The sequence below is a fragment of the Cetorhinus maximus genome, chromosome 20 (assembly GCF_964194155.1).
Source record: "Cetorhinus maximus chromosome 20, sCetMax3.hap1.1, whole genome shotgun sequence".
Taxonomy (NCBI): Eukaryota; Metazoa; Chordata; class Chondrichthyes; order Lamniformes; family Cetorhinidae; genus Cetorhinus; species Cetorhinus maximus.
In genome coordinates, this window is record NC_135898.1 from 42,895,790 (window position 1) to 42,918,377 (window position 22,588).

Here is a 22,588-nt window from a genome sequence, read left to right on the forward strand (position 1 = left end):
ACTGCATCACAAAGCTCAATCAAGTTAATTAAACATAATTTGCTTAATTAGCCCACATTTGTTCAAGTGACTGTTAATTTTTTCCTAGATGATCATTTCTAAACGCTTTACTACCACCAGTCAGATTAAACTGACTGGCCATTAGTTGTTGGGTTTAACCTCATACCCTTTTATTAACAAGGATATAACATTTTATATTCTCCAGTCCTCTGGCACCACCCTGTTATCTAAGGAGGATTGGATGATTACGACCAGAGCCTCCACAATTTCGACCCTTACCTGCCTCAGTATCCTCAGATGCACCCAATTGATCCTGGTGGCCTAGAGGCACCCTAGGAGGCTTTTTAAGTGTTACAAAGTTTACAACTATTAGTAAACCTTACTACCACTACTAATAAAACCTTACAATTACTAAAGTTACCTGAGTATTGAAAGATAAAGATAAGTGAGAAAAATGCTCACCAATCAACTACCTGTTTGCCTGCGACATCATACATTTATTTTTCTCAGAATGCAGTTGACCTGCTCTGGAGCCACAGATTGGACCACTCTTTTAGGTGCTGTTTTCTTTCTCCTCTTAGTCATGTTCCAGGGTTCAATCAACTTTAAGTACAACCAGCCTTTCTAATACCAAGAATGGCACCATATATCAATTTTTAGCCCATCCAGTGTCTCAATCGTCTTCCCTTTCACTATGACTTTGGCAGAATCTTCCTTGGTGCAGGTGCAAAGTACTCATTTCATACCTCAGCCATTCCCCAGCCTCCATGCATGAATTCCTTTTTGTCCCTAATTGACCCTACTCCTCCTTTTATTATAATATGCCTATAGAAGGCTTTGGGTGTGTTAGGAAATAGAGATAGTTTAAGTAAGTTAAATTTCTATTTGCGGGTGTTAGAAATTAGCTTTAGCTTAAATGTTTAAGTTTGATTTGCATTTCTGTATCTGTGTGTTAAGAAAGGTCAAATTGAGTTTTAGTTTCACTTTAAAAGGTACCTGCATTTCTAATGAGTGTTTTACAACTGTTGCAGCTAAGTTAAACAGACAAGAATAGAGAGACAGATCCCTCCCACAAATACACAGAAGAAACTAGAAAACAGCAGTTTGATTTGAAAGCTATTTGAGTTCAGTTGGTTTTGAAAGTAGCTGCCAGGAGAGACTAGAGCAAAGGGGACAGATAGCCAGTCCCAACCAAAAGAAAAGACCCCAAAGTCCAGGGAAGTGGAACAGGAGAAAATTCCAAGCAGGCCTTCTATCCAAAGAAGGACAGGAATCTGGAAAAGACCCATTAAGTAAAGTTATGAGGGGCAGAGAGAAAGGCTCAAAGCTTCAGACTTAGAGGCAAAAGCTGCAGAAAGCAGATTTAAAGTGAAAACAGCTTGCAAGAAGCAACAAGGTCCAAGAGATGGCTGAAGTTCTGTAACTCTTTGCTATAGGCATGTGAAGCAGCGGTGTACTGTTGACAGCTGAGTCAGTGAGAGAGAGAGTGCGTGGAAGAAAGCTTGAATGCATGTGGTGACCCAGGGAAGAGGAACATTCGAAGGAGATTTTGAAACTCTGGAGGTCAACCCTTGCCGAAGGCATCTGAGAGAAAGCATCAGTTTGGGAGAAGATTCCAAAACGAGTTCTTGGAGTGGAGATTGGAAACCCTAGTGTGAAAGACAGAGTGCAGTGAGACCATTTGGCTCATGGTGGGAGAAGCGTCTGCGGGGGGTCGATGAGATCAATAGCATCTGCTTGAGGTGGCATCTATCACTTGGTTTGAGTGTTCTGTGTCTGACCACAGGATGCCTATTGGTTTACATGGACTGTGTACTTACTGTGAACATTAGAGTATAAGATAGCTTTTGTAACTTGTGTTATCCTTACAAATCTGTATATATCTGTGAAGGTATACTTGTGGGTGAAGGAGTATTGTAATATAGTTCATCTTTTCTTGTTAAATAAGTGTTTTATTCTGTTGTTAAAAGTTCATTAGCTGACTCCGGTGACTCTGTTCAGTGGCCACTCTCCACATATCTAAACAAACAAATAAAAGTTAGGATCTATCAAGCAGGGTTCGACCCTGGGATCAGGCTTGTCCAGTGGTAACCGCAGCTGGGGATCATAACAGTTGTTTTGTGTTACATGTCAGTCTCATCGCATTCTCCCTTTGCTTTTTATATTTCTTTTTTCACTTTCCTTCTGAAATGTATATATTCAGCCTGGTTCTCACTTGCGTTATCAATCTGATATCTGTCATATTCACCCTTTTCCTGCTTCATCTTACTCCCTCTGTCTTTTGACACACCTCAATTGTACCTGATGACCTCTTTAAAGGCAGCCAATTGTTTCATTACAGTTTTGTCTGCCAATCTTTGATTCCAATTTACATGAACCAGATCTGTTCTCACTCTATTGAAATTGGCCCTCCCTAATGAATTATTTTTACTCTTGAATCCTCTTTGTCCTTTTCCCTAACTAACCTAAATCCTATGATACTCTGATTACTGTCACTTAGGGAAGAAAACTATTTTCATAGATATTTTCTACTCCTGTCTGATTCAGTCTTACTGAAGTCACAATCAAATGCCACCCAAAGGAGAGTTTCCTGGAGATGTCAACAGATGCACTCCTAGATCCCTGACAGCAGTCATGTTATTGGTTATTTAAAAACTGTGTAAAGTGAGATACTAATGCTGTACATTTATATATTGACTAGATTCACACACAGATGGTAGTTCAGTCTTAAAAAAAATGTAATCATCCAGACTTTGTCGGAACAGTGAGTGATACAGCATCCAAGAGTCTCAAGACTTCTCAAACACTTTGGGGACATTAGAACAGGAATGTTGAATCCCATGTATATGTCAAGATCAATCTCTAACCAAAAACTTTATTCATCCAGTACATGCACTTTGATGCATCAGTTGGATGTGAGCCAGTCAAGGGCTGAATAAGATTCAAGTGAACAATTAAGGCGAACAAAGACGAGGGAAGAAAGAGAAATGGATTAATGCTTCTTTGAAGAAAACAGAAAAACACAGCAGCAAACCATGACAAAGTAAAAAGAGATCAATTCAATGCAGCTTTTAAAGAGTTAAAATAGCTGTCATTGTTCATCAAAATTTAAAATGGAAAATAATAAATTATATCCTTAGGAAAAAGGCAAAATCCCTTGTTCAAGAAGTAACTTGCTTCATCCACATAGACCTCATCTTAAATGATCAAGAAACAAAACTATTTAATTCAAAAGGCCAGTTGCTTATCACAATTTAACGAGCAAAATACCAAAAAGACGATACTAAGACCATGTGGATTTATTCTAATTTCCAGCACTGTGTTAGTGTACCTTGCTGTGTATTTTGATTACTGTGTTTTTATCCTGTAAGTAAAATTGCACAAGTAGTTTTAGCCTCTACAAAAATTGTCTAATGGTGTTTTATTATGGGAGCAAAAGTGATAGGCATCAGAGATATTATCCAATGGGTAACATATTTTATTTATTAAACCCAGGGACCCTAATCCATACACAACACATGTAAGGCGGCAAATATCAGTTCATTGGAGATTCATTCTGCTTCCACAAACTGTCTTGCAGCTGTGAACAAGGTAAAAGCACTGGGAAGAAGCTCAAACTGAAATAATAACATCTATGCTGACATGTTGCAACCCACATTGGCGATGCAAGATTGAGAAGCTATATATAACTACAGTCTTGTGTATGATACAGGGCACAATCCCCCATGATCTTTTGCAGCATGCTTTTGTTGCAATACCAGAGGAGTGCAGCAATCACTAAATAGTGGGAGTTGTGAGTCACATAATTAGCATTTGCTTGAATGAGGCCCTTCATCGATACAGAAATTACTGAAGAACTAAATCCTTTCTACAAAAGGAAAAAGAACCAGGCATCATTTGTTTGTAAACAATGAGTACAAGCATTAGAAGCTCAGTATAACCTCTATCTGTGCTTCACTGCTCATCAAATGGCATTTGATGAAGTATAGTGTTATCAAATGGCCACATCCCAAATTTTATTTGGCTTGATGGAATAGACTCAAATTATCCAGAGTATTTACTGGAAGCAAGATAAGATCAAGTGTAGTGCAAGACAAAGACATTACAATGAAGTGCAAAGAATTTACAGCACAGAAACAGGTCATTCAGCCCAACAGGTCTACACTGATGTTTATGCTCCTCTCACCTCACCATGACTTCCCCTATCATATTCTTTCTTCCTCATGTACTTATCTAGCTTCCCCATCTTGGAGGATCATAGGCCAGCTTCTGTATGAATTTCTGGTAAGAAGAAAAATGCTCGAGAAAAATCAAGAGGAAGACGGGTGCTTTCAAGGCTCAACATCAAAGTCAAAAAGGTCAAGTAGCATAGGATTGAATAATAAGACACCATTAAGGCTGCAAATCTCTGGGTCAGAGTCAGCAAAGGAAAGAAAATTTTGATGGTAATTCCAACCTAGGGGTGGGTATTGGGAGGATGTTTCCTCTTGTGTCTAGAACTAGGGGACACAGTTTAAAAATAAGAGGTCTCCCTTTTTAGATGGAGCTGAGGAGGCATTTTTTTCTCTCAAAGGATCGTTAGTTGGTGGAATTCTCTTCCCCAGAAAGTAGCAGAAGCTGGGTCATTGAATGTATTCAAGGCTGAGTTAGATATATTTTTGATAGAGAAGGGAGTCAAGGGTCATCGGGTCAGACAGGGAAATGGTGTTGAGACCACAATCAAATCAGCCATGATCTTATTGAATGGTGGAGAAGGCTCGAAGGGCCGAATGGCCTACTCCTCTCCTAAATGCTATGTTCCTATGTAACCTAATTTACACCATTTTTATTTTTGTCTAATGTCATTATTCTTCCTTTGTTCAGTGTTTTGCTCTTCCTTTCAGCAAAGTACAGGTATATTTACCAATCTTGGCCAACTCAAAGAGTTAGATCAGCGGTTGGGCTATAACACAGTAGTAGCGATATTCTGATTGCCTGCTGCTAATCAGGAGTGTGGGATCAGGCAGCCAGCTGGAGTGTGAAATTCAGGAACAATATAGTTGATAGGATAATTATAGATTAAGAATGACACCAGACTTGAAGCGTGAAAATTTAGCAACAGAGTAAATTCTGTGGAGAGAAAGCTGTATATCTTACAAATTTATATTAGCAATTATAATCTTATTAGAGACCTTGAACAAAATACCAATAACCTAAATTACAGATGCTTACCAATTTCATCAATAAAGACGATGGCAGGTTGTAGTTTTACAGCCAATGAGAAAACAGCTGCAGCCAGTTTTTGGGATTCTCCATACCATTTATCTGTCAAGGTGGAAGGCTGTAGATTAATGAACCGACAACCTGCCTCTTTAGCAGTAGCCTTGGCAATAAGAGTTTTTCCACAGCCTGGAGGCCCAAACAGGAGTACACCTGAAACATAAACAATGGCATTTTTGAAAGTCGCTTCAACATCATACTACTAAAAGAATCAAGAAAAGTCAGTTTCTATTTCCTATCTCCAAAGTAGATTTCTGAGGTAGGTTAGAAGTGTGCATAGATAAAGAGAAATAATCAACCCTTCATTAGGAACATGTAGTTTTGTGCAGCGGAATACTGCACTGATGATTGTATGATATACTTTTAAGATATTGTTGGCAATCCAACCACATTTCTGCAGAATCACCTTGAAGCCCATTAGGTGCTGATATGTGAAATGCATTAAGGTCCAAAGCATGAGCCGTGAACAGATCTCGCTGCAGAGTGCCTCTCTCTTGTAGCACCTCCGGTTGATGCTTGGAGCAAGTGGACTATGCTGTGCAACAGTGTAAAAGACTAGAGTAGGCATGGCTTCAAATGCAAAAATAGTTTCTCAAGAATGTAAACAGTGCCAAAAATCAATATGTTTTCTTCAACCGTGATTTATACAGAATGTACAGTGCAGAACCAGGCCATTCAACACAACTACTCTATAGGAACAGAAGAACAGAAGTGGGCCATTTAGCCCTTCAAGCCTATTGCACCATTCAATGAGATCATGGCTTACCTGCGACCTGTCTTTTACCTGCCTTTGCCCCATTCTCCTCTACACCTTTGGCTAACAAAAATCTATCAATTGATCAAACATAAATTGCCATTTGCAGAGAGATCCAAACTTTTAAATTCTATGTTAATAAGTTGTAAATTGTAGGGAACGCAACCATGGTTTGATTAATTTTCCCAGCGCTTAAGCCTTGAAGTCCGGATATCATTCTAGTAAATCTACCCTGCAGCTTCCTCCAAGATCAATATATTCTTCCTAAGGGAAATGTCTATGGACGTCATCAATATGGAATTCCAGAAAGCATTTGACAAATTCCCACATAAAAGTGTGTTGGCTGAAGTTGAAGTTCATGGGATTGAAGGCAAGTTAATGACCTGGTTCGGAAATTGGCTGAGGCAAGAGCGTAGGGGTAATGGACAGGTACTACCGTATCATGTGGATCAAATACTTTTGATATATTTGGCGAACTGAATCAAAACACTTGATCAGAACGGAAAATATGGTGTAGCAATCTTTATGCAATTCCATACATTGCTTCTTATTGTGTCTAGTGAAGAAAAACATATCAACCATGCTGCAATTTATTTAAGGTCACATTGAGTCTTGAAGATCAATTCAATGGCATTTTCAAGCAGACAACTGAAAAGTAATCATTATCAGAAGGAAAGTTCCATAATATTTGCCTCTGTTGCTCCTCTCTCCTTTCTACTTCTGGGAGTAAGTCCAATGGGATGGCGCCAGCTGCCCAGTCAATGAGATCTACTCAAATAAATCTTTCCTGGAATCCCATTGTGTCCTGGAGCTTTAATGATCTTCATTCCCTCGATGGCTTCATTAACCTTCTGCGGAGATTTCATCCGCGTTATTATGGAGTGGCCACTGTGTGACTGTCATGGCTTCATCTATAATGGCAGTGCAGGATATCCTGTCGTGCAAATCGCTTGATAGTGATAATATCTGTAGGTGCTACACCAGCGGAAAGGTCTGTACTGTAGGTTCTGCATAGCTCCTGCTTGGGTCCTTAAACCTCTTCACAATTAAGCATCTAAAAGGCTTCAAGGCAATTTTGCACCAAATGTGGTTGGATTGCCAACAATAGCATAAAGCATTTCATACAAGCAATACTCTAGCGTTCTGCTCCACATCTAATTTTTATATATTTTAGGTCAGACTACTGGCCAAAGGTACAATTGACAAAATGCTGGTTTATGGATCACAGATATACATCTAGGATCGGTAATGTTTGTCTGCTTGGGGCAAGATTAGGCTTATGATGACCAGCTCATTCTCAATACATTTTGTCACAAGGCAAGGACTCTATTATCAGCTTTCCCAACATCATGAAGTCAGTGTATCATTCAAGTTGTCAATCCATACACTGAAATCTCCCATGATGATTTGCTTGACTGCTGATAGTGTTGCATAAACATAAAAAAAGCTATTCTTCAGCTCATCTTCACTTTTGTTTCAGTAGCAGTCTCACAGCTGTCAGGCATTGATGCCTTTTTGCACGTTCTCAGCGAACACTGTAGCGAACTCTAAATGTTACATCAACTGGGATAAGCCAGTGTGATCTTTCATAAATCATACCTCTCACTCAGTGCAGTAATGCTGATATGAGTAGTAAGCCAGCTCTCATGCTGGCTGCAGGATCCTTTGCTAAGCTTTTTTGCATCGTCTGTCAACAAGAATTCATACAATTTGATATGCACTCAATGGAACGTGTTTGGTTTTCCTCCCCTCCACAACCAGAGCAAAGAGAACAGCCTACTAGGTACAATTAGCTAGCCCAGCTATTGAGAGCTCACCTTTTCGGGTAAGGTTAGTTGTGCAAACTTTACATAGGGCTACTCCATCATCCTGGATACTACCAAACAACCATGTAACCGCAATTATAAAGCACCGAATAATGAGCATCACAGACTTCCTGCATTGTTATTGTGCAGGACCAAGCCTGCCAACTGGCCATTTGCTCAAAATACAACTCGAAGGTCCTTGGCTGTATTGCCTTTCAAATGCTATTACAAAAAGTGGGCTACGTGCTCGCCCCAGTTAACTTTGGGACTTCCATATACCTTTTGGAGGCTGCAGCAGCTTCGACCCTTCAAAGAGGTGGCTTTTTTGAATGGGCAGTAACACTGTATCTTTGAGCTCTGAAATGACTTCATCCAAGCCAGCAACATCATCCCAGGTAACCTAATGAAAGCAAATGAAAACATAACTGAAAAAGCATGGAAATGCTACAAATTAAGGCAGTTTCGATTAAGTAATGTTCAATGCAGTAAAAAAAAAGCAGGCATAGACTAATTTCAATGGCAGATTTTCCTGCTTAGCCATTTATTAAAAATTGTTTTCTTTTCAATAAGCTTCATTTCAAAACTAACCAGCACAAATAAGCATTAGCGGTCTGTTGAAAAAAGTTAGATGATTTATTTTTCCAAATGATGTTACAGTCCTTAAAAGCCTTAAATAACCTAAGATATTCAGTAATATTTAAGTTAGTAATTTACGAGTGAATCTCCTGGGGTGTTTCTCACACGTGACTTCTAAAAGTAGGAACAGCAGCAATTGTTCTTCTTATAGAATTACCCTCTGATTTCATGTATCCTGAGGGCTTTATAGCTCAACTCAGAGATATCGTTATCTAAACGGATACGTTTTAAAAAAAAATAGAAAATGAATATGGCGGAGACTGATTTTATTGCCGACACCAATGTACTAGTTCTCCAAATGTAACCCTGTCAAAGTGGTCTTTGTATACATGAATAAAATAATTTCATTCAATTTCTGCTGTCCAACTGTAATGAAATGTTACAATAGTTAAGACATTGCATGTCACAATTTGTGCAAGATGCGGCACAGTAGCTTATTTTATATTCTAAAGATCGAGCATTACCTGGCACTAAGCCCATATTAGGTATAATTTTTATTTTTAGATGCGTTGTTTATTAAAGGCAGTTTAACAAGCATGAGGGGCGGAGGGCTGGCCTTCACACAAAATTCAGTTTAAATTATGGTTTATAGCACCTCATCTGGAGAATTGGGTCTCAGTGGAATGTTAAATACATGACACAAGCAAATGAGGAGGGAGCAACATTGACACACTGTCAACATGCTGTATGTGCACAAACTTGTAGCAACTCCAAGGAAATCGAATCCTGCCTCTGAATCTGAGAATAATTATTCTGGTAGATCTATTAAATAGAACTTTGGAAACTCTGAGCTGCTTTTAATAAACCACAAGTAACTAAAGAAATCATCATTCGCATACTTTGTCCAACAGAGGGTAAATAAATTTGAGTATGTTCACTGTTAGTTGAGTGATTATAAAATCATCATGACTCAGACCTCAATTTCAGAATTTCTTTGACGATAGCCAAGATTGATTTCCCAGGGTTCCTTATCAAGTATCTACAAGCAGGAGCTGAGATGAGAGAAAGCACTCTAATTTACTGCAATGATTCATTTTTATTTCTTTGAATAAACAAGACAGCAGTTTTAAAGACCAAGTCAGAAAACAGAAAACTGCAGATGCTGGAAATCTGAAATACAAACAGAAAATGCTGAAAATATTCAGCAGGTCAGGCAGCATCTGTGGAGAGAGAAACAGTGAATGTTTCAGGTCAATGACCTTTCATCAGAACATCAGTTTTAAAGACGATATTTAAATATGAGAATTAATTTTATGCTTTCCAAAAATGAGAATAATTTAGCAATTGCAACTAAGTAGGCAGTTTCCTAACTCTTAATTTCAAAGCTATGTGCTCATATTCTAAACTTTAAAGTACAATTTTGTTGAAGCCACAAATTTTATTTCTACAGTTTATCCTTTCGTGATTTTTTTTGCCTTTTTTGCACTAAAAAGGTGTTTCTCAAAGAAGGTAGATTACCTGGAAAATCTAGAAGCAAATGTCTTGGAAATTTAAGTTATGTGACTTTTCTCCCAACTATGAATTGATTTGACAAAGTCTCGGTTCAAAAGTTGGTCAATTTTTCACCCAGCACCACATTTTAAGCTTGAACACAGAATAAATTATTCACTTTTTAAAAAGCCATATATTATCAAGTTTTATTTTATGGAAAAATGAAACATTAGCTTGAGCCACGCACTGCATTGCAGATTCTTTTTTTAATTTCTGTTTTGGGTTTTTGATTTGCAGTTTCTGTTTTCATTATAGGTAAGTTTGTGTGGAACTATCCATAAAAGTTTTAATTCACACTATACTTAAGAACTCTATGTTTCAAATAGGACAATGCATTAAAATGCAGGGTGTATCTGTTCAAAAGAGGATTACTATTGACCTTATATTCAATCAGAGTCAGAATGAAATTAAAAATGGACTTTTTGCCCTCAACTACTGTTAAAGGATAGAATCAGATTGGTTACAGTACAGAAGGAATGACATTTGGCCAGTGAAGCTCATGCCAGCTCTCTGTTAGATCAATTTAGTTTCCCATATGCTGCAAATTTCTCTTCCGGTGCTTATCCAATTGTATTTGAAAGCCACAACTGACTTTTCCTCCACCACACTCAGGCAGCGCATTCCAGGCCCTAACCACTCGCTGCATTAAAAAGTTATCACGTTGCCTTTGGTTCCTTGGCCAATCACTCCAAATTGGTGTATTCTGGTTTTCCACCCTTCCACCAATGGGAACAGCTACTCTCTATCTAGTTATTTTGAACACCTCTATCAAATCTCCTCTCAACCTTTTCTCTAAGGAGCGCAGCCTAGCTTCTCCAATCTATCCATCTCGCTGAAGTCCCTCAAATTTGGAACCATTCTCCTGAATCTTTTCGGCACCCTTTCTAAAGCCGTCACATCCTTTCTGAAGTGCAGTTTCTAGAATTGGACACAATACTCCAATTAAGTCCAAATTGTTAAATAAGACAAATTTAAAACTAATTAAGCAATTGAAGACACAACATTACATATTTTGTTTGAAATGTAGGCATAGGACCATATGTCACTAAGATACACGGTCACAATTGTGACTCTCTGAAGAGCAGGCTCCTAATCCTAGATGGACTGTTAGAAGAGGTGAAGGTAACTCTTTCCACATGGACAGAGGAGATTTAAGAGGGGATGAGTTTCCCAAGGCTGTTCTTTGGCACTTTTACTTACACTTCTTTTACTAGTCAACTCCAGAGCACCATTAACAGGAGCCTGGGGGGCAGGTCACCTGCTGATTGAATGAAATGGAACATCAAATTTTGTAGGATGCCATAAGATATTACTAAAGAATGTTTCAAGCTGTACTTCTATTTAGAGGAAAAAGCTCAATAAATTTCTACTGAGTAGAGGGAAGGTGTCATGTCCTTGATGCCTCATAGCAGCCTTCTGACACTGGTCAACTGGTGGAGCAAGACAAAAATCAAACGACGGCTTATTCCTCTGTATGGATGGTAGGGATAAATACATTTAAATTGCTAGCTAAAAGGAAAATGGAATTTTATATTAGGCAAGTTGCCTCTAATGAGATTTCCACTACATGCCAATTGCAATGGTGCATAGCTAATATAAGGATTAGTAATTCTACTCAATCCATATTTTACCTTCCAAGACAGCAAGAACATCGAATACAATTAAAACATGTCTTACTTGCATACTCAGGGGGTCCACTAGATGGGCTGCAATGTTCATCTCATATTCTGAAAGCTTGACATTTTTTACGCCAATCTGCTTCATTAGTCTTTCTGCCTGCAAGTTAATTAATAATTAATGTAAAATATAAACGAAAGCAAGGACAGTCCCACAGCTGCACTTCAATCATAATTTACTTTGTTGCTTTCCAATTGCATTCAGTATCATGAACTGTTAGCTCAATGCTCAGTTCAATAGAAACATGTATTACTACATTTTACTTCAAAAGCATATCATATACTTTTCCACAGGACACAAGCTATGAAAATATAGCCAATAAATTTAATGAAAAACCAAGGTTAAAAATATAATTGAACAGAAAGTCACTTACCTGAACCAGTCTTGTGGATTATACATTAATCAGTTCAACAACAACTTTCATTCATACAGCATCTTTAATGTAGGCTGTCTCAAGGTGCTTAGAGTACAAAGTACAAATTGACTCAACTTCCATAGCATCTCAGTTATCAGAATGCCAAACATGATCTTGGAAGCACAAACCTGTTAACAACTTTAATCTACTAATAAAATGGCACACTGAGGTCTCCATGTGTTTCTGTAAATACTTACATTGTCCTTTACATTCACCAAGTGTTAAGAAGTTATAGAGTGTGACTTACACAGCAAACACAAACACCCAGGAGAACAGATTCAGCACAATAGACTAGAGGATCATATTCTCAATCTGATACTGCCAAACGTGGGTTTGAGTATACAGGGGAATACATGAAATGCTCATGTCCCATGAATGAATGAAAAAAAAATGTTTGTGGGGGTGGGGAGAGAAAGAATATACTGCAGCCTTGTAACTCTAGTCCCAGCATTTTTAATGTCAGCTTTAACTGATTCTCAAAATACCCATATTTATCAGAGAAGTCTTGCAGGTTGTAGAATGGGCCGCAGATAGCATTCTTTGCACCTGTGCAGCTCCATCTGTGAGGTAAAATGACTAGGTAGCACTGTTAAGACCAATCTAACTTAATAGAAATACATTGCTCATTGAAAAATTGTGCAATGGCATTGACAGGGGCTGTAGATGCCCATAACCTACATTTCCTAGGAATGCTTTAGCCTGGAGGAAGCTGGTTCAGCTGAAGGAAACTGGAAAATATAAAGTTTTTTTAATTAAAATATGTGAGTAGCCTACTTAATACCACAAGCACGGTGAAATAAATTTTAGAAATAATTCCCTTAGTCACAGATGTGACATCACCTACAGGGGATTACTTTGTTACCTCAGGCAAAACAACTACCAGCATTTACCTGCTCATAAGGTTGTGTTTTACCAGTTTAGGAACCAGAGATGAAGAGGCCTATTCATGGAGGTGTGGGTGATGTTGGCACTGGTGGTGGGAGAGATTTATGCTGGAACTTCTCTTGCTCATAGAACAGGAAAGTGATAAATGAGCTGGAATTGCAATCTCGCTGCATTGTTGTTTAATTCACAGATGATACTAAGCAGGAGTTACCATGGTCTTAAGAAGCAACAGTAAATATAAGAAGATTTTAGTGATTTTGACAAGGCTTGCAGCTGGATAGATCAGTGGCTGCTGAAGTTCAACACAGATAACGCATTCTGAACAAGAGGGCATACCTCCTCCATTAATATTAATACAAAATAAACACATTGCACTAGATAATACCTCATGGAACCTATAATAAAGTTTCTAAATGAAATGACGCATTTAAGTGAGAAAGGCAAACTGAAACTTCAGTTTGCCTCACCCCGCCCCCACCCCAATTCCCTACCAGAGCAGGATAGAAAAGAACTAGTGAGAGTTGGGAAAAACATGTTAAATTTACACCCAGATCAGGCAGCTTCCAGTTACAAAGCTTTAATCAAAATTGGATTTTTACATAGCCATGAGCAAGAAATCATGCATTCCAAATAGTCGCTCTATGCTCAGAGTAAGCAAATCTTAATGCTCCTACAATACAAAATTCCATAACGAATTAAAACACTGACTCTTTATGTTTTGGAACATCTCTGATCTGTCACAATAGCAATTAATAAAACAAGCACATGATAATTTATATCGACAAATTAATTGAATTCAAAATTTCCAGAAGTCATACTGGTGGTCCTCAGCTGCAGTATGTGCATGCTCCTCTTTATACAGACATGAAGCTACCCAAACCCTAATGGGAATGTTAAGGAGAGCAATAAGAATGATCTCCAGCATTAGAGGAATGAACTATAAGAGCTACTTGGACAGGTACTGATTTAAGGTTCCTCCTGAGGCAAGTGTAATATATAAAAACTTAGGATACCAAAAATAACACTTTCAGAGATACCAAAGCAGTGGGATAAGATAGAAACATAACAGGAGTAGCCATTCGGCCCCATGAGCCTGCTCCACAATTTAACTAGATCGTGGCTGATCTTCTGCCTCAACGCCATCTTCCCGCAATCTCCCTGTCTCCACTTACGTCATTGGTATCTAGGAATCTATCGGTCTCTGCTTTGAATATACTCAATGACTGAGCCTCCACAGCTCTCTGGGGTAGAGAATTCCAAAGATTCACTACCCTGACTGAAGAAATTCCTCCTCATCTCAGTCCTAAGTGGCATACCTCTTATTCAGAGAAAGTGTCCCCTGGTTCTAGACCCCCACCTACATCCTTCCTGCCTGCATCCCTGTCAAGCACTGTAAGATTTTAAGTTTCAATGAGAGATCACTTCTCATTTTTCTAAATTCTAGAGAATACAGGCCCAGTCTCCTCAATCTTCCCTCACAGGACGATCCCACCATCTCCAGGATTAATCTGGTGAATCTTCATTTCACTCCCTCTATGGTCAGTATATCCTTCCCTAGGTAAGAAGGCCAAAACTGCACACAATACTCCAGGTGTGGTCTCATCAAGGCCCAGTACAACTGCAGAAAGATTTATTTACTCCCGCACTCAAATTCCTTTGCAATAAAGGTTGACATATGATTTGCCTTCTTTACTGCTTGTTGCACCTGCATGTTGGCTTTCAGTGACTTATGAACAAGAACACCCAGATCTCTTTGGACATCAACACTTCCTAATCTCTCCCTATTTAAGAAATACACTGCATTTCTGTTTTTCCTACCAAAGTGGATAACTTCACATTTTTCCACATTAAATTCCATCTGCCATTTTCTTGTCCACTCACTTAGTCTGTCTAAATCTCCTTGAAGCCTCTTTGAACCCTCCTCACAACTCACATTCCCACTTAGTTTTGTGTCATCAACAAACTTGGAAATACTACATTTGGTCCCCACATCCAAATCATTGATATAGATGGTGAATTGCTGGGATCCAAGCACTGAACCTAGTGGTACTAGTCACAGCCTGCCATCCTGAGAATGATCCATTTATTCCTACTCTCTTTGCTGTCCGTTAACCAATCCTTAATCCATGCCAGTATATTTCCCCCAATCCCATGAGCTCTAATTTTTCTTACTAATTTTGCTCCTGTGCTGGACCTTATCAAAAGCCCTCTGAAAATCCAAATACATCACATCCACTAGTTCACCCTTATCTATCCTGCTAGTAACAACCTCAAAAAAACTTCAACAGATTTGTCAAACATGATTTCCCTTTCATAAATCCACATTGACTCTGCCCAATTTCACCATTATTTTCTAAATGCCACGTTATCACATCCCTCATAATCCTGATTGTTCAGGACTATGAAGAACAAGTTTAGATCACGTGAAAGAAAATGAGTTTTTTTAAAAAACCAAGACTGGCCAACAGAACAATTTGCTAGGGAGGGCTGTCGATGCCAGGACCCCAGAAATAGTTGGGCATTGCAATGAAAAGATAGTAGGCTTGGTATACTCTGGAAGAGTAATCCTGATGAGCTGAGGATCTTCTTCATCTGAACCTATTTTGCAACATTCTCGGAAAACGTTCAGTTAGCTAGGACATCTACATGATATGGTCACTATCTGGGGGAAAGATTCCTCTTTATTTGAAGTGTTAAACAAAAATTAGCATTCACGCCATCCAGTTTGTACTCACAAAGCAAATAATCAGGCTACATCAAGGCTATCCATCTCGATATTTTTAAAAACTGGATAACGTTTTCAATCAATCTTTTACCCAATATTTCTGTTCTACGAGCCTTTCGCCATCATTTAGAGCTCCATCAAAACTGGTCTAAATTTCCATCTTTGAGACTGTTACTCGTTCAATTTTTTTTTCCAAAAATCAATATTCCATGGTGTTGGACAGCTTCTGTCAGCCACCTCCAGGGCCACGTTAGTTAAGGCTTAAGAAGAGGAATGATTTGATACCATAGAGCTCAACCACCTTGAAAAGTCAAATCCCAGTGTCGAGCTCCTTGAACTGTGGACAGAAACGTGGTTTGTGGCGCATGGAGTCCCAACTGACGAAAAGGGGATAAAAGTATGAATTATTATTCCTGCTCCAGTTGAATTTTAATAAAATAGTGCAAGAGCTGCTCTTCACAGTTAAACATTTGGAGAGTATTAAACAGAAATCTGTTATGAAAACGCAGCAAAATCACCACATCGTTAAAAACTCTAGTCTATAGTCCTGCATTTTTAAATAGTCTGAATGCTAAGGGATTTACAGAACTAGAAATCTGAACTAGTTGTAAAATATTAATAAAACTGCTGGAATAAAGCAATGGAAGAGATCAAAACAGTACTGATAAGGTTACAGATGGTCGACCTGTTCAAAGCAAGTCAGAGATGCAAACTAGATGTGTAATAACAAGGAAACGTCCAAGTGGTAGGTTATATTTACACTGAGTTGGATTTTTAGCTTAGTTCAGTTAGTAGCACTCTGTTTTGTGTCAACATTGTGGGTTCAAGTCCCACTCCCAAGATTGGGGCACAAATTATGCTGACCCTCCAGAACAGGTATCAGGAGGGTTTCTGCATTGCTTTCGGATGACACAATAAACCAAGGCTCTGTCTCTCTCTCTCAGATGAATGCAAAATATTCTCTGGCGTAATGTGAAGAACAACGTAGTGCTCATCAGTGTCCTAGCTAATATCTATTCCTCAACCAACATCACAAGCACAGATTTTATGACCATTTATCCAGCTGGTTCTGGGACCTTACTCTGCACAAATTGGCTGCCACATTAGAACAGCGATTATACTTGAAAGTACTTCATTAGTTGTAAAGCATGGAAATTTCTTCTGGTCATGAAAGGCGCTATGTAAAATGCAAGTTCTTTCTTCAACACTCCAATGCAGTATTGAAGATGGTCATTCAACCCATTCTACAGATAAGATGTTAGACCAATGCCCTGTTTCATTATTTATATGGTTATGAAAAATACAATGGCGGAAGAAGAGGAGAGAATTCTCCCAATGTCTTGCCTAACATCCATTTCTCAACTAACAATTAACTGTCATTTGTTTTATTGCTGTTTTTGGAATTATGTGCCTGACAAAATTTTGCCAACATTGCAGCTCTTGCATTTCAAAGTAATTTAATTGTATTTAACACACTAAGATAATGCTGAGAGAAGGCACTTGGTGCTATATAAGTAGGTCTACATTTAAACCATCAATTCTTGCAAGCAGGGGTCAAAATAATGTCCTTTTTCCAGGGCTCCTCTTGAGAATTTCTCAAGGGTTACTTTTTGGTTTTCAGGGGCTCATTCTTCATTCTCTCTAATTCCTTTATTAAATGATGCAATCACATAGCAACATTTAAAAAATCAACACAAATACAGAAAGCAAAGAGTATTCTTCTTTAGATAGATAAAACCAAAGGCTGTATGTATATATAATTAAATATTTTTAACTTGGAATTTATAAATAAGATGTCTATCATTTTATTGTAAATCAATATCCCATATTCCATTTGCAAAAAGAAATGGTTCTAACTACTTCGCATAAGGCAACTTCTTGTGAATGAGTCTTACATCTACAGCGATAAAAACAAAAAACTACTGCGGATGCTGGAAATCCAAAACAAAAACAGAATTACCTGGAAAAACTCAGCAGGTCTGGCAGCATCGGTGGAGAAGAAAAGAGTCGACGTTTCGGGTCCACACGACCCTTCAACAGAACTGAAGTATAGTTAGGAGAGGGGTGAAATATAAGCTGGTTTAAGGTGGGGGGGCGGGGGGAGAGAAGTTGAGGGTGGGGTGGTTGTAGGGACAAGCAAGCAGTGATAGGAGCAGATAATCAAAAGATGTCACAGACAAAAGGATCAAAGAGGTGTTGAAGGTGGTGATATTATCTAAGAAAAGTGCTAATTAAGAAGGGATGGCAGGACACTCAAGGTACAGCTCTAGTGGGGGTGGGGTGGAAAGATTGACAAGGTATTAGTTGTAGATTTAAAAATAATGGAAATAGGTGGGAAAAGAAAAATCTATATAAATTATTGAAAACAAAAAAAAAAGGGAGGGGGAGGAAACGGGGTGGGGATGGGGGAGGGAGTTTAAGATCTAAAGTTGTTGAATTCAATATTCAGCCCGGAAGGCTATAAAGTGCCTAGTCGGAAGATGAGGTGCTGTTCCTCCAGTTTGCGTTGAGCTTCACTGGAACAATGCAGCAAGCCAAGGACAGACATGTGGGCAAGAGAGCAGGGTGGTGTGTTAAAATGGCAAGCGACAGGGAGGTTTGGGTCTTTCTTGCGGACAGACCACAGGTGTTCTGCAAAGCGGTCGCCCAGTTTGCGTTTGGTCTCTCCAATGTAGCGGAGACCGCATTGGGAGCAACGAATGCAGTAGACTAAGTTAGGGGAAATGCAAGTGAAATGCTGCTTCACTTGAAAGGAGTGTTTGGGCCCTTGGACGGTGAGGAGAGAGGAAGTGAAGGGGCAGGTGTTGCATCTTCTGCGTGGGCATGGGGAGGTGCCATAGGTGGGGGTTGAGGAGTAGGGGGTGATGGAGGAGTGGACCAGGGTGTCCCGGAGGGAACGATCCCAACGGAATGCCGCCAGGGGGGGTGAAGGGAAGATGTGTTTGGTGGTGGCATCATGCTGGAGGCATCATGCTGGAGTTGGCGGAAATGGCGGAGGATGATCCTTTGAATGCGGAGGCTGGTGGGGTGATAAGTGAGGACAAGGGGGACCCTATCATGTTTCTGGGAGGGAGGAGAAGGCGTGAGGGTGGGTGCGTGGGAGATGGGCCGGACACGGTTGAGGGCCCTGTCAACCACCGTGGGTGGAAAACCTTGGTTAAGGAAGAAGGAGGACATGTCAGAGGAACTGTTTTTGAAGGTAGCGTCATCAGAACAGATGCGACGGAGGCGAAGGAACTGAGAGAATGGGATGGAGTCCTTACAGGAAGCGGGGTGTGAGGAGCTGTAGTCGAGGTAGCTGTGGGAGTCGGTAGGCTTGTAATGGATATTGGTGGACAGTCTATCATCAGAAATTGAGACAGAGAGGTCAAGGAAGGGAAGAGAAGTGTCAGAGACGGACCATGTGAAAATGATGGAGGGGTGGAGATTGGAAGCAAAATTAATAAATTTTTCCAGGTCCCGACGAGAGCATGAAGCAGCAAACTGGAGGAACAGCACCTCATCTTCCGACTAGGCACTTTACAGCCTTCCGGGCTGAATATTGAATTCAACAACTTTAGATCTTAAACTCCCCCTCCCCCCATCCCCACCCTGTTTCCGCCCCCTCCCTTTTTTTTTGTTTTCAATAATTTATATAGATTTTTCTTTTCCCACCTATTTCCATTATTTTTAAATCTACAACTAATACCTTGTCAATCTTTCCACCCCACCCCCACTAGAGCTGTACCTTGAGTGTCCTGCCATCCCTTCTTAATTAGCACTTTTCTTAGATAATATCACCACCTTCAACACCTCTTTGATCCTTTTGTCTGTGACATCTTTTGATTATCTGCTCCTATCACTGCTTGCTTGTCCCTACAACCACCCCACCCTCAACTTCTCTCCCCCCGCCCCCCCAACTTAAACCAGCTTATATTTCACCCCTCTCCTAACTATACTTCAGTTCTGTTGAAGGGTCGTGTGGACCCGAAACGTCGACTCTTTTCTTCTCCACCGATGCTGCCAGACCTGCTGAGTTTTTCCAGGTAATTCTGTTTTTGTCTTACATCTACAGCTCCTTTTTAAAATTAATTGCAAACAATTATTCCACCATTCTTTGGTTTTGTCCTGCCAATTTGAGGCTTCTTTCCCCTCAATACTCCTGTTTAAAGTTAATGCTGATAAGCATGTCAGGATATTGACTTCCAAAGGTCCCTGTGTGCAACAAGGGAAATACAAAATTAATTCTGCAGCACCAAGCTAACCATCAGATAAAGAATGGTTTAATTGATATATATTTCACATTCAGTGATTTTCTTCCAAGCTAATGCACCACCTCACATGATAATCTTTGCTTTAATGAGACATAGATTGTAACCCCTTTCCACAGAATCACCCTAGTTACATTAAAAGGCACATACCACTTTATATAGATGGTTAACTCATGAACCGTACTGCTCCCCAATCCCCACCAAAGCCATATATTTTACAATGGGCACAAAGCCGAAACACAAATACAGAAACAGGCAGAGGTACGCTGGTTATCCGAAATCATGAGAATGTTACAGGTCAAACCATTCAACCTATCGTGCCTGTGTTGGTTCTTTGAGAGAGTGTGATCAAATTAGTCCCCACTCCCTCCTACTCTTACCCCTTGGCCTGCAATTTTTTTCCCTTTGAATACTTATCCAATTCCCACACCAACTGCAAACTATAATTAATGATTTATTAAAGTCAACTCCCATTGCAGTCAGAGGCTGAATTAAGGCAAGTTTATTCTGGTGGGGACTTCACCATTTCTCCATCTCATCTGTCTCTCTTGTTCCTGCTGCTTCTCTCCCCACCGGCATGCCCAACTCCAGCCCGTCCACCTAGGTCCTGGTCCCAACTCAGGCACCATGGGAATTTCAAGGGTGAATTTTCTCACCGCCCCAGTATATTTTGAGCCCTGCTCACAAGAGTTAAGAGCAAAATAGAAATTAACAGCTGTGCTGATAGAATTTGTATTCACATAGAGCTCTTTATAGTCTCAGGACACCCCACATCATTTTCTGGACAATGGAGGGCTTTTTGACGTTTAGTCACCTTTGGAATTTATATAAATGTGCGCAGAGCAAGGTTCCACAACAACGAGATAAAAGGACTATTTCAAGCTGGTTTGGGGGTTGTTGGCTGACAGTTAAAAGTTGATGGGATACAGGGGAAGGTGGCGAGTTGGACCCAAAAATAGCTGAGCAACAAAACACAAAGGGTAATGGTCGACGGATGTTTTTTGCGAATGGAAAGCATTTTCCAGTGGCGTTCCACAGGGCTCAGTGTTGGGGCCCTTGCTGTTTGTTGTATATTTAATGATTTGGACTTAAATGTGGAAGGCATGACTGGAAAATTTACAGATGACAAAAATTAGCCATGTAGCTGATTGTGAAGAGGATAGCTGTTGTCTCCAGAACGATATCAATAGTTTGGTTGAGTGGGTGGAAAAGTGGCAAATGGAATTCAATCTGGAAAAGTGTGAAGTGATGCATTTAGGAAGGGCAAACAAAGCAAGGGAATACTCAATAAATTGGAAGTTATTGAGAGCGGTCTGTTATGACGCGGCAGATGCTGTGTGCTAGGTGGGCCAAATCCACAAGGGAAACTTGGTCCCGCTATCACAACAGTTTGCAATTTGTATTTATTACGAGGTGTGCACTGAATTCAGAAGTAATGAGTCCACCAAGACCTTTAGAGATTTTAAAAGTCAAATTAAAATATTAACAAAATAAAAGATTTCAAACACACACATAAGACTACAATTACTTAATACTATAACAACTCCTAAAATTCCTAATTAACTTGACTCCCAGTTACACACTCACTTTAAGGCAACAGTCCAAATAAATTTTAGATTTTAAAATACACAAGTTAACACAGTACCCACTTGACAGTGGAATTCCAAATGGCTTTCTCCAACTTCAGTTACTGGACACAGCCGACTTATGCACAAATGGCTGGAGGCTTCTTGAAGGCTGTTTCACATACCGCTGTTAGATCTTACATGGCCTTCTGACACATAGCCTTTCAATCTCCTTTATATATGTTTCTCCCTTTTCAATATGTAAATTCTACTGTTCCATATGTCTTTGGAACAGTACCTTTCCCATAATATAAAAACTTTCATGTTGCCAATATTGTCAGTAACCTTTGTGGAAAATAAACACACTCCTTAGCCTTGCTTACCTGGCTAGTTGTAAACAGACTAACATCCCCTTGAAATCCAAACAATCCCTTCAATTATCTAAAACTGCAAATTCCCTTCACACCTTACATGCTAAGCCAGCACCCAAGTTTACTCATTAGAATTTCAAGCACATTTCTACACCTAGCTTCTTTTGATAATTCCAAACTTGCAGTCTACCTGACTCCAAATATAATTAAATCACACAGACAGACCCAACTATACTCACACCAATAAACCTATTTCACAATAAACCAGAAAAATATTCTGAAAATTGTTATACTTTCATAACAGGTCGATGAAGAGTGAGACCTTGGAGTGCATATACACAGGTCCCTGAGCATGACAGGACAGGTGGGAAAGGTGGTAGAGAAAGCATATGAAATGCTTTCCTTTATTGGAAGAGGAATTGAATACAAAAGCAGGGGTGTAGTGATGGAACTGTATAAAACGCTGGTTAGGCCACTGCTGGAATTGTGTACATAGTTCTGGTTACCACATTACAGCAAGGACATAATTGCTCTGGAGGGAGTGCAGAGAGGATTTACAAGAATGTTGCCAGGGCTTGAAAACTGCAGCTCTGAGGAAAGATTGGATAGGCTAGGGTTGTTTTCCTTAGAACAGGGGAGGCTGAAGGGTGATCTAATTGAGGTGTACAAAATTATGAGGGGCCTCGATAGGGTAGACAGGAAAGACCCATTTCCCCTAGCTGAGAGGTCAATTACCAAGGGGCATAGATTTAAGG

General features: G+C 39.6%; 1 protein-coding gene across 3 annotated transcripts in view; it reads right to left on the reverse strand.

Annotated features, from left to right (window-relative positions):
• atad1b (ATPase family AAA domain containing 1b) overlaps positions 1 to 22,588 on the reverse strand; it is a 41,921-nt gene that overhangs the window by 14,286 nt on the left and 5,047 nt on the right. For all 3 annotated transcript variants that reach the window (XM_078565948.1, XM_078565949.1, XM_078565950.1), the window contains exons 3-5: positions 11,623 to 11,721; positions 8,098 to 8,218; positions 5,212 to 5,412 (exon numbers count right to left, since the gene is read on the reverse strand). In XM_078565948.1, coding sequence (XP_078422074.1) covers positions 5,212 to 5,412; positions 8,098 to 8,218; positions 11,623 to 11,721 — 421 coding nt within the window. The remainder of the gene's footprint in view (positions 1 to 5,211; positions 5,413 to 8,097; positions 8,219 to 11,622; positions 11,722 to 22,588) is intronic.